The sequence below is a fragment of the Corvus cornix genome, chromosome 3, assembly GCF_000738735.6.
Source record: "Corvus cornix cornix isolate S_Up_H32 chromosome 3, ASM73873v5, whole genome shotgun sequence".
Classification (NCBI taxonomy): domain Eukaryota; kingdom Metazoa; phylum Chordata; class Aves; order Passeriformes; family Corvidae; genus Corvus; species Corvus cornix.
The window spans coordinates 82,670,418-82,683,971 of NC_047056.1; the positions used below are offsets into that span (position 1 = coordinate 82,670,418).

General features: G+C 38.4%; 1 protein-coding gene across 1 annotated transcript in view; it reads right to left on the reverse strand.

Moving 5' to 3' along the window:
• The window catches only part of MEI4 (meiotic double-stranded break formation protein 4), a 94,670-nt gene that overhangs the window by 54,698 nt on the left and 26,418 nt on the right, over positions 1-13,554 (reverse strand). Inside the window, exon 6 of the mRNA XM_039568607.1 lies at positions 7,223-7,782. Coding sequence (XP_039424541.1) covers positions 7,223-7,782 — 560 coding nt within the window. The remainder of the gene's footprint in view (positions 1-7,222; positions 7,783-13,554) is intronic.

Consider the following 13,554-nt stretch of genomic DNA (forward strand, 5'->3'; position numbering starts at 1 on the left):
CCCCAAGAACCGTAAGTTGGCTTCACTGCTGCAGGCTGTCAGTATCAGGCTTGTCCCTGGCAAGCTGTGGGGTGATAGGCAAAGATTAGAGGGACGAGGTGCTAGTGAGGATCCTCTGTTGCTGACTCTGAAATGTGCTAGCTGCAGTGAAGCACACTTGCAGTCTTAGGGAGATGAGCCAGGGACTCCTGAGGTAACAGAAACCAACAGGGAAACACCAAGCAAATGTTTCAATGGAATTAATATGTGTTCCTCTAGGAAGGCAACACAACCGAGAGCTCAGCTGAGGTGCCTTTACACCAGTGCACACAGCATGGGCAAAAACTGGAGGAGTTGGAAGTCACTGTGCTGCTAGAAAGCTGCAACCTTGTTGCCAGTCCTGAAGCTCAGTGTGACAAATCCTATGACCAGAGCATGATTATTGAAGGCTAAAGAGTGTTCAGAATAGACACAGGAGGAAGGAGAAGCAGAGGGGTTGCCCTCTGCATCTAGAGCTGGATTGAATGTGGAGAGTTGTCTCTGAAGAACAACCATGAGCAGCTCGAAAGACTGTGGGCAGGAATCAGAGACTGAGGCAACAAAGGGAACCTTGTGACTGGGGTCTGCTACAGGCCCCTGATCAAGGGGAGCCTATTGACAAAGTCTTTTTGCAGGAGGCATTGTGCTCACAGGCTCTTGTCCTGATGGGGAACTTCAGCCCACCCAGCATCTGCTGGACAAGCTAACTTTATCCTGTAGTTCTTCCACAATTGTAGCTTTAGTGTATGATCTGTATCAGCTGAGGCTGGCTGAGAGGGGATGGACAAAATTTTCTTTCATTCATTCCTGTCTTTTTACTTCTATGATCCACTTTACTGAAGTAAATGAGGGTCAGTCAGTTTGGTGATTGCTTTAGACAGTAGTAATTTACAAGACAATGGATTTTGATTACCATTTGACTTAAACAACTCTCTACATAAGGACAACAGATTGCTGAGAGAATTTAATTCAATAATCAAGAGATTCAAACATTGACTCTTATTAGACTTCAAAATCCAGGCAACATGTTTTAATATTCATACAAATGAAGTGCTCTTCTCCTATAAAAGTAAGAATTTTTTGGCTGATGAAAAATGCACCCATGGTATTCCCCTTGGGACTCAATTAATTAGGAAAACTGAAACCTGCTTGTTTTATACTTGAAAACCACCAGTGACATGAATAACTATTTTTAAATCTTATTTGTCCCTAAGCAGGAAGGACTCTTGTAAACTGATGAGGTAAGTACTGTCTTGGCTGTTACTGACAAAGGATACTGTAAGCTATACGCAGTTGGGGGAATTTATGGTCACCCACAACTAGCTACAGTATTTATTAAATGCATACTGTTGTACGTATTAAAGCATCAGAGTACGTTTATGATTACTCTCTTCCAGGCAAATTCAGTCATTAATGAATCATACAAATTGTATCCTAGATAAGAAAAGATTCAAAACCATGGTTCTGATGAATGTGTGCTGTTTCAACTGCACAAGCACACACACACACATTTCATTATATAATTGCCACTGAGATTTAAACATTTCTCTTTCTGCTTTTCAATGTATTACTTTTCAAATTGTTATTTTCATGAAGAATTGTGAATTTCTTTCTTGCACAGATATCCAGTAAAGGCATTAAACTACTACTCAGAACTTCTGCATTTGCTTTTCTGTTAAATACATCAATAGTAATATTTTGAGCACTGGCAAAATTTTACATAAAGGCATTCAGATGAAACGTGAGGGAAAAAATTAAAATGGGCAGTAAAGTCCCAAACTGGATAAGAGAAGTTCCTAAAACTATGCTGATGTCTCAATGTCCCTCCAGATGCTGTTAGTGCTAATAACTTCAAAACAATTACCCTGAAGGTAGCCAATTTCTGAAAGAGAAAAAGGCTATGATAAAATGAAGGAAATATCACATAACCTTTTTTTGTGTATGTGTTGTTTGACTGGAGTGGCAATTCATGACTTAACAGCATCTTCAAAGTCAGTATTGATGTTTAAACATAGCATGAGAAGAAGCAAGCAACAACAGACCACTGAAACACATCTCCCTTCTAGGTCTTGTTTGAAAGAGACTATGAGTGAGATAGGCCAGAGAGATGAGATATTCTTTGAACAGGAGCCCAACACAGCCTAACTTTAGAAGCCTAAAAGTAGGGTCTTTGTGTTTTGGTTAACTCCTTAAAACATGAGGTCCAAGAGACAGACACAGATCTCAGTAAAAAACCCAGGGTGAAGGCCAGGATCTTTTGGCCCATAACCGATGCACTAGCCATGCTCTGAAATACAGTATCAACTGCACCTAAAAGAAGTACTGTCAGTGAACTGAACTGTCTACAGTGCTGACAAACTAGTGTGACACCACTAAGGATCACACCACAGAAATCCTACGTAATGCAGCACTCTGTGATATACTGGGCCATGACAGCTTTGAACACAACTGAACTGCACTGAAAAAGGCCAAAGATAAATCTATTTTTCTTCTATCTCCAAAGTAATAAACAAGACTCTGGATTCCTTAACAATAACAGTTCTGAAGTTTCACACAGCTGTATATACAAGAGATGTAAATATGACACGTATAAAGTATCTTAATTTCTGTTAGACAGATTTGACTTCTAAAACTAATTCCATATATTATGAACCTACAGCCAGCCCAGACACACCACAGCAGGCTTCCAGGCAGGCTCCAGGATGTCATCTCTGAAGTGCCCTAGTGCCATGAGCTGTTCAAAACCTTCACCAGAAATATAAAACACATATGCTACCCTAAACAGCACAGGGAGCTGGCAATCCCCAGTGCCTCCAACTGTTGCATTCTTCTACTATAGGAGAAATTACCCCGTTTCAACACATTCTGGACAACATATACAAACGTCGACAGAACAGGCACATTTCAGTGCCAGTGAGTGAGAGATGCAACTAGGAGCAGGAGAAATGCACATTTGCTATGTCTCTGTGGAGGTGGATGGAGACAACCGTTGTTGAATCCCAAACAGGTAGATTAAGCAAAAAATAATGTTCCAGTGCTTCCTTTCTGAAGTTTCTACTCCACTGGTGTTATGATCCAGTTTTAAGGTTCTTAGAAATGCCTCTGCCTGAATTAAGGTGCAAACGAGACCATATGCCAGTGACAATAGTAAGGGTTTTATTTGATGGTAAATATGAGAGAGAGAGAGAGAGAAAGAAAGAAATAGAAAATAGGTGGGGGGAACAGAAAGAGTAACAGGGACAGAATAAGGAAAAGATCACCACTCTGTGGACCCCAAGATGTCCCGTTGATCCTCTCCAGCTGGTGAAGGTCCCCTCAGAAGGCACAGAGTCCGATGGGTTTCTGTGCTCAGGCTGGGTGGGCATGTCCGGCCATGGCCCCCTGGAGGGGGGTCAGTCTCTCACAGCAGACTCTGGGTCTGTTGCACCACGTGCAGCCCTGTGGGGCCAAGCCTCTCATGTGAAAGTCCCGTGGATGTGCCCTGTGGGGTTGGGGGTTCCACAGCTGGGCCAGTTTGTGTAATGGAGGATGGGTGTTTATTGCCTCTCACCAGAGGTTACACCATGCACCCAAAACCTCCTCCTCCCCTCTCGGTTGGAGGGAGTCTGTGTAAACCTGGCTTCTGTGAGCTGTGCTCTCCCTCCACCCCAAACTCAACTGGGGATAGTTGCAGCAGGTGGCTTTGGCCGTTTGTGGATGCACACCTTTCCCTCAGCCTGAGGTGACTGAACAATGTGTTTCCCTTTATCTAATCAACAGTTTGACTTTCAGTTCAAATTCCCACTCTTCAGGGATGCTTCTTCTGTTGTAGGTTCTTTATAATGAGCAAAACTTTATATCAATGTTTGAGGCATGAACTATTTTCAGTCTGACAACTGGGGCTGTAATCACAGACCATAGCTCCTATCAGGGTTTTCCATGTGAAATGTTTTCCCATGTTTTGTCAGGTAGTAGAATCCATTAGAAAGCCAGAGCCAGCAGCTCTGCCAACTGAATACAATCTCACAGAGTTTTATAATACACTTTGGTCTGCTTGAAAGCGGGACTTAAAAGGAACCTACATAAATACAATAGTGGTTCTGCTGACACAGCAGAGTGTGTCAGTGGAGTGACAACAGAAATGAACAACTTGCACATCGAAAGGCAATACGCACCCCTACAAACCCCCAAAGGTCTCAGTGCTAAGGACTCAAAAACTGGTGATGAGCAAAATGCTTACTCCATAGATCAGCAGCGACTGTCACACATTTTGCAGCATGAAAGCAACAGCTCATCTGTACCAGTTACACACAGGATCCTCACAAGCTTTTCTGTGGCAGCCATACAGGAATGCAAGATCATGCCAGCAGAAGGTGCAAAGTCAGGCCCTTGCACAGATGGTTGAACCTCTTAACATTCATGCTTCACCCTTAGCAGCTGTGACTTGAGGCTCCATTTTTCAGACATTTCCAGAAGGTTTATTCCAAAGGATAGTGTGTCTAACAACTGCATGCATACTTCTGAGCTGCTCTCGAAACATGGGGGGGGGGGGGGGGGGGAGAAAATTTTAAAAAGGAAAATTCAAGAGGCTACATTTACTTTTAATTTTTTTATATAAATAATTCAATATTCTAAGTAAAATTACCTTTTATTTTCTGTCACATACCTTAATTGACAGACTTACTTTTCTTTCCTTTTGACACCTATGTAAATTTGGAGTTTCAGGTCAAATTCTATCCAAAGTGCACAGCTTTAGGCAACTGAATCCAGGAAAAAATTTCTGAGTACATGTCTTTGCTGGCTCTTACAGCTTCCAATGCTTTATAATTATAAATATTTCAAACAATAGGACTCAACAGTTACAGCAAGTAATTCTGCTGCTGTTTTTCTTCCTTTACATCTAAGGTAGAAATAATGATTCCTTTTCCAATTCTCAAAGATTATTTAAAGTTAGTTAACTTCCTCTGAAAAATGCTGAGATTGCTTTTGAAGATGTAATTAATTAATTTAGTGTAATCCACAGCACTTCTGTTAGCTTTTTGAAGGTGTTTCTCACAGCCGTTTGTCCTTGAAAGTTCCTGACAGTTTTAATGGTGAGGATGGTAAAGGGAAAGCTGTGTCAAATACTATATTGCTGCATCAATGGCTGTCTATACAAATGCTTTTTGACAGTAAAGTTAGATACAACAGAATTCTTAATATTTTTATGCTGGAGGGATTTAAGCATTTTCCTGGAACTGAATTTCATACAGTTTGCGACTCTTTTCAGAAGATAGCCTTGTAAGTAGTGGTAATTTTTTTTAAACATTGATATTTCAATCACCACGTGTATAAAGTGATCCTGGGAGATATCTGGTACACAGCACGTAAAGAATTAGTTATACAATTTACACTACTAATTCTGAATGCTATATGTTTATTTCCATTTTCAATTCAGTTTAAAGAAAACCAATCCTCTAATCTGGAAACCTCCAAGATTATCCCTTAGTAATAGGCTTATATGATTTTTAAATTCTTTTAATCTGTTTGACTGAAGCAATGGCTGCCAATAGTAATGACTGTTAAGTCAATATTTTGGTGGAAGCAAGATACAACACATCTCATAAAAAGCCATCTGTTTTAGTGAAGTTATTCAGAGAAAATATGCCACTTTCAAATTATGTGGACATACTCCACCTCTCCTGAATGATCATAAAAACATTTTGCAGACCTGAAACATCCCTGATCTATCAGAGTATTTTCTGCCATTTAAGATGTGACACTGCTCACTTAAACTTTGCCAGATTCCTCCAATCAACAGAAAATCCCTCTCTGGATAATGTCTGGATTGCTCTTCCACAATTAACCTTACTTCAATTATTTACTGACTTCCCATTCAGGTAGAGGATGGGAAACAGTGGAAACGCAGGACAGCATCAACTATAAAAAAGTCCTTAATGAAGGACTGTTCAAACTTTTTATTTTGTATCCAGTGATCACACACACACAAAAAAAATGAATCACACCTGTATAACTCCATTCCTATCGCAACACAAATAGAATGTATGGTCACGTCCTTTCAAAACACTGACCAGGGACACCTCTAATTAAAAACTAAGTCTTGTACCATGGTGACACTAAACTGGAAATGTTTCTGGTATTAGAAACACAAGTCCTGGAAAGATTTCTGTCTGAATGCTTTCTAACCAAAATACAGGTACATCCTTTCCATCCAACACTCTCTTAATTTGGTAATAATATTTGTTTCATGTTCATGTTCTGGGGTAAACACTCAATACACAGTGAGTGGGATTCATTTTAAATTAAGACAAATGGGTACATCCATCCACGGGCATAGCAGATGTTCTGACTCTCATTTTGCTAAAGGCAACTTCAGAATTTATCCTAAAATAGGGACCTAGTACCCAGTGAGCATTCTTTAGGCTCCAAGAATTACAGGGACAAGATCTTCATTTGCTCTAATGGTAGTGTAGTTGCCTACATGGGGACACTAGATTGGTACGTCTGAGTGTCAAACAATACCACCATTGTGTCTGTTCCAAGTTAACTCTAAAAGCCAGAATGAAAACTAAAAATCCTAAAACAGGCAGTGAAATTCATTACCTGTAGGGCATCTTGTGAGGACAGACCAGTGATATTTCAGTTGAATGAGGAAATTAACAAGATGATACATGGAACAATACACACTGATGAATACAAACAAAATGCAATTCAATCCTATTTGTTGTTTGTCATGGGGATATATTATTTTTGAACTCTTCACTCATTTGCTTATATATTTTTAAAACACAGTTCGCAAGTATCTAGAGGAAGATGGATATCTGAAGCAAATGAACTATTTTATCTAGATGCTCAAGAAAGAATAAAAAACTGTATATTCATTACATATGAATGAATATCTATAGTATATCGTCATAAAGCAAGAGGAACAATGTGGTTTTCCCTCGTATTTTCTATGAAGTTGCTTTAAACTGCATTTTTATCAGTTATTTAAAGGTCCTGTACTTGGGAATAGGCTAGAACTTCTTGCAAGCATGAGCAAGAACTTTTTCAAGTGCTTCAGAGCATTTATTGTCCATACTGCAGAAAAGAACAATCACAAAAATCTCTGAGTAGTACTCTTCAAAATATAAGACAAACTTGTATTTTAAAAGTGCATAAAACCAGGAGAATATTACAGCATATGGAAGTGGGATATGAAAGATAGAAAACATTTCAAACTTACCCTATTGACACTCCTATTTCTTAAAATAATTTGAATTAGATTTTTCTTAAATTCTTCCATCTTCTTGAAACACTTCTTCAAAACATGATTAGATAATTTAGTATCAGTTATTAAACTGATCAAAACAGAAACTCCTTCAGTAAGGAAACTTGGAGCTGGGAATTTAGGACTTTTGTAAAAAACAGTCAGTCCATCAAGCAGCTGAGACACTGAATTCCATATGGTGAAAGAATCATTCTCAAGCTCTGAGAAGTCTGCTTGAAGAATTCCTCCTTCTGACAGTTTTCTTATTTCAAGCAAACGCTGCAAAAACTGCACTGGAGCAGTCAGAGATTGCTCTTTGCTACTACGGCAAAGGTTCAGTGGGGGAACTCTTTCCAACCAATGTTTAGAAGTGTTGACATTATGCTCAGATTGGTGAAAATCTGAAGCTATGCCTAAAGAATCAAATGCAGAGTCATTACAGACATCACATCCAGAGTCTTCTAGCTGGCTTGAGTAACTTGTAGGGTTTATAGATTCCCGACCCAGAAGAGTTTCAGCAGACGTATCCTGTTTTCCTGAAATGCAAACATCACAGTTACATTTGTGCAATACTTAAACGCATGCTTATTGAAAGTGCCATATATACTTTCTCCTTTTTGCTTCCATGCAAAAATCATGTAAACATGTCTATGTTGGCTCCCCAAGAACTTCCCATGACTAGAATTTAGCTGTGGAAGAACGTATTTTTAAATTAAAGTAAAAAATTTCAGAAGTTAATGTCTATTTGTGAACAAGATGTTTTATGCTCATAGTAATATGAACAGTAATTTTCAGTTTAAAATTGTCAGAAATTTTCAGTTTTCCTATATATAATTTAAGTAGACATAAACCGAACAATTTAAGTGAATATCTATACTCCCATTAATTTACAGGGAAGAAAATGCATGTAAATTCCTGGTCTTCCAAACATTTTTACTGCTTTTATTCTCAAAAACTCTGACTGGTATTAAGAGGCAGTGAAAGTCTGTTCCTATAACTGCATCAAACAAAATATTCTTTTTTATGTGTGCTCTTTCTCCCCAGTCAGGTAAGAAATTCTAACAGTCAAAGTTGAACAGAACATTAGATTTGATTTTTTCATTATTTAACAAAGAGAAACATTTGGAATCAAAAGCTTCTTCAGTCATCACCTATCTCACACCATCTCCTTCAAAGACACACAGACTACATTACAAGAGGTATGCAGTACATTCACACCAATAAATTACTTTCGTGCGCTACTGTAGGATCTCTTTCATCCCATTTCACACATTAAATACATTTAAGGCAATGCCTCTCAACATAAATTCAGCTCCAGGTGACAAAAGACACCTGTCCTACATGCTACCTATGCCAAAAGATCACAGTCAAAACAAGCCAGAGAAGTGAAGTGGAAGACCAACACAGGTAAACATCTCAGTGCCACAAGGCAAGGCTAGAACCCCATCTGACCAACTCCTGGCTCAGCCCTGCTTACTGGGACAGAGTCACAAACTGCTTCCCCTCTCACTCTTAGAAAACATGCCTACACTGTTCACATTTTCCACAAGAATCCAAAGCAGTACCATACTCCTCTGCCTTTGTATTCTTATTAATTTTTAAAAATTATAGATGGTTTGGCCTCACAGGAAATAAATGTTGTATTTCATAGACAGTTAAAAAAAGCATTTTTAACACAGAGAACATCCCTAGGCAGCAACCTACAATATTCCGTATGTTAATAAAACACTACTCAAAAATTTCAATACAGACTTCATTAAATTCAATTTCAAATTAAATTCTGACCATTAGTTCAGTCTCTGAAAACATACCAATACCAATGAGAGTACTATTACTGAGATCAAAACTGGAAATGTGGTTTATTTATTTATTTATTGTTGAGTTTCACATCTTTAACATTCAGACATATTTGAAATTGCACAGTATTGGTACCAACTGACTCAAAATGAGAGGTCTAACTGTAGTAAAATCAACTTCCATTTCCAGGAGGTAGGAAAAGCTGGACATTTAAGGCCAGCCTAGCATTTTAAAGATTAACACTGTTTCCAAATGCCCTGCATATCCAAACTTGGAAAGCAAGAAAAGAAGCAAAGCTCACTTCCCAAGGTCTGACGAACAAGAACAGGCATCCATTTTCTATGTCTTCTCTCCCTAGGATTTTGAGCAAAACACATTTCAGAAGAAAAAAAATGAAAGCTGTTTTTGGTTCCATTTAAGGAAAATAAGCTTCCCTTCCAGGGAATCCATCTACAGTGAGTTCTGCTATGTGGGTATTTTGTTCCTGTTCTCAATCCCATGAAAACATGAAAATTGCTCATGAGGATTTAATGTCAGAAGTAGTAAAGCAAGAACTATGTGCAAAAACCCCATATGTATGTTTGCTGATTCTCTTGTGGAAGTAAAAAAAAAAAAAAAAAAAAAAACAACAAACCAAAAACAGAAGAGGTGAAAGAAAGGGAAAGAAAAGAGAAGAAAAAAGGAAGAATAGTACAGCAATATCCATAGAAGAAAAACTTAAGATGTTCCCAAATGTAAGAGGTAGGGTATTCAATGAAACACTCCTTCTAGTATGAGACAATGTTCCATTTATGGCTGGATTGCTATTCATTGCAATATCAAACTCCTGTTCCATGACGAGTGTCCGGAAAACCCTGTTACAGTAAGTCCCCAATAGCAGTATATTTCCATCTAAATGAGTAATTCCATCTAAAATACTTAAAATTGTTAAGCTATTTACATGTTCCAGACATTTGGGGAGGAGGTGGCAGTTATCTTGTAAAAAAAAAAAACAAAAAAAAAATCCACCAGGAAATACTCATTATTCCCCTCAGAATGTCTACAAATAGCTTGTAATTTATTTCTTGAAAGAAGCAAAACTCATCGCTTTGTACTTACCTACTATTTAAATGAGAAAGCAGTCTTGATGTTCACACCATGTGGTTATCAAGTACAAAAATAAAAAAATAAAAGCAATGGCCTTTAAAATAAGCCTGCCTGAGACTAACAAGAATCTGTAAATAGTAATTTCAAGAACATTTGACTATAAGTGTATTGGAACAAGAAATATGAAAATTTAGTGTGTGTGATAAAGCGACACCAAATTTACACCACCGTAAGTAATGAAATATCTGGTCATCAACAATTTTACAGTCTCCTTAAATTTGTCACACCAAATTCAGGAAATATTTAAATTCTTAACTCCTATTTAGGACTTTAGCTCCTTACTAAATTAAGATCCTGAGATGAAAAACAAAGCAAGATACTGAGCCCCAAACAAAGCGAGATGTGGTACCACAGAGTCTTGGGGCACAAAGGCTGAAGAACTCACGTGGTTCTACACATATCCACTACTGCAGAAAGAGCATGGCCTGAAAATCAGAAGCCACTCAAGGGATGAGGGAGTGACTTACATACTGAGCAGCGTGTCAGCAAGGTGTGCAGGCACTAGAACTCAGATGTACATACCCCTGTGGGACCATAAAACAGAGGCTTTCATCAGGGCAGTGAGATGGCAACGTGCCCCATGATTAGAGAAGGGGAAGTCTTCAGCTAGTTCTGAGGAACCAGAGCTCTAGAAAACACCAAAGGCAATTCAATGTCCCACATTCGTTCTCTCCCTACCCAGTGTGGAGTAAAAGAGACAGCTTGTATAAGATCCATGCAGCAGGAGCAGGGGTGGTGGAAGATGCTTCCTTAAGACACTCTGCTAGTGGCTGCCACAGACTGGAGCACATTTGAGTGAGAAAGGCCAAATGCTACATGTAGTTCAAAATTTAAAAACTGAAGAAGGGTCCTCAACTCATAAAATTGCTGTGAAATGGTAAAATGATCTTCAAGTCTTTTGAAAAACTTAATCTACCTGCAGTTCCACCACCAACAGGGACTGCAGAACAGAAAAGAGGCTTGAAGGTGGCAGAGGTAAGAAATAAAGTGAAGAGGTGATCTGAGTTCTGCAAAGAAAAAATTACTTCAGTTTCAAGCATTAGACTTTGTTTATATTCTCTCATTTCCTGAGCAGACACATGGATTATCACTTGAAAATAAAAAACATTGACATCAGACACGTAAAGTTATCTTAAAACTCAGTTACAATTGATACTCTCAGTTCCACTTCTAAAAGAAAAAGCAAGAGACAATTAAAAATGAGACATTCTTAGAAATCTCTTTGATGATACTGCATTCTGCTTTCCAAGTAGGTGTTCAGTCAATAACCTCTAAAAGGAAATTAAAAACGTAAGTGAAATTATGTCCACTTCTACATTTTTCAGGACTCTGTTATTCATCATTTAATTTTCATTGATTGGTTTGTTTGAAGTGCACTTTCCGTGAACAATGAATCAAGTTTATTCTCTTCTTTCAAAACCCACATGTTTTCTTTGCCTTTCTTTCATGTGTAACTGTCTCTATTCTGCTGCTTTCATTACTAACCAAGCTGACTGGCCGAGGAAAAAAACAACTCTCCCCCGCTTATGAACTACTATGTGTTTAACACCTCATTGTTGTCCTGACCTGGAACCAAGCCAAACTTCTATTTTCATTATTCCAAAATAATAATGCCAAAGTATTATAAAGATTCTAGAATTCTCCAAAAAAAGAAGTTTTAGAAGCCTTGTATCCCACACTTGGCTTCTGCATCTCCATGGGGGTTTTTTTATAACTGGCTTGGAAAAGAAAGGTCCTCTGTTTAAATGCAAGGTGCTTTTTCATTCTAAAGGTGCATGCTGACATATTTTATCCCATTTAGGGATAATTTCACAGAAATGAATATAGGACTGAGTATCTAAAATTCTCAAATTGGTCAATGCTAGGTTTATATGATTCTCTAAAGGCTTAGAAGTATATACTTCAATTTGTTAGGGATTTTGCTTAAATAGAGCATCTAAATGTTTAGAATTCAGTAAGAACTGAGAAGGTTTTCAAGGATTGAAACACTCATTTTTAAGGGATCTCTGTAGATGACAGCACAAATCTTCTGTAGTTCGAGTCAAATAAAGAGTACTTGCAGTAAAGATATTAAATGATAAATAATCAGGTAACAAACATACGGATTTGGCTCTGCTAATGCTCATCAAGCAGCTTTGACAACAAAAAATCTGACAAGCTTTACAATATTGACCATCTCAATGACGTGACTGAAATTTGAGTTCTAAGCCAGATAGGCGACGTTTCAAAATACTAAATGAATTAATGTATGGTACCTCTGAAGGCTACCTCACTGAACTGGTTGTACTGAACTGGAAGCATTATGTCTTATTAAAAGTGCTCTCCATTATGAAACAAACTGAGCTTTGCTGAGAGACAGGACATAGCAGCCAACGAAGACCGCAATGATCTGGATGCAACTTAATGAGATGAAGGCTGAAATGAGGTGGACTCCTTAGCAAGTCAGCTAAAGTGTGCCTTCCTAAAAACATCGCTTTTCTTGAATACAACATGGTATAAATACTTGGCTTTTCTGTTTATATATCCAGAAGGACACAAACAAAGATCTGCTTGAGGAACTAGATTCTAAGTTTGAGTTGGGTTAAGGTTGCCCAAAGGGGTTGTGGAATCTCCATCCTGAGAGATACTCAGAAGCTGTCTGGACACGGTTCCGCACAACTGGCTCTGGGTGTCCATGCTTGACAAGAGGCTTGGACAGGATGATCTTCGGTAGTCCCTTCCAGTCTCAACCATTCTGTGATTCTGTATTTCCAGGGAAAACATTGACTGATCCTTATTTTCCCACAGCAGACTTAAAGGCAAAAGGATCCCAACTGCCATGGCCACACTTCTTAACCTGTTTTTACCATATACATTCAGTTTTCTCCAAAACTATCATTCTGTTACCCAGAAGAAAAGAAATTAACCTACACTAAATTATGAATCCCACTTGCTTTTATGAACCTTATATCCATCTTATAATGAATTATTAAAATAATAACAAGCCCTTTCTCTTGCTGGGAAAACTGGGTTGGTTTTGCCTCTGAATGGGTTCCTTACACAGAAATCTGGAAAGAAAGGGATGCTTCTTGGGTCCCTTTGCCCCAAGTATGTGCTTAGAACAGCTGTAGCAATGCCGTCAGATAAGACAAGCAGCACCTGCTTTCAAAAGGAGAAAGTTTCCACAACCAAAACGGACCTGTTATCCATGGAAGGAGCAGTATTCCGAGATTTCAGTGAATCATTACATTCCAGCTGGTGATTTTCCAGATTGCAAATTAACTTATTTAATTATCCTGAAAAGGCCTCAGCTTTCATAAAGTTCCCTATTGTGTCAATACAATTACGGAGAACAGATTTATCTCATCATCATATTCCAAGAGCCA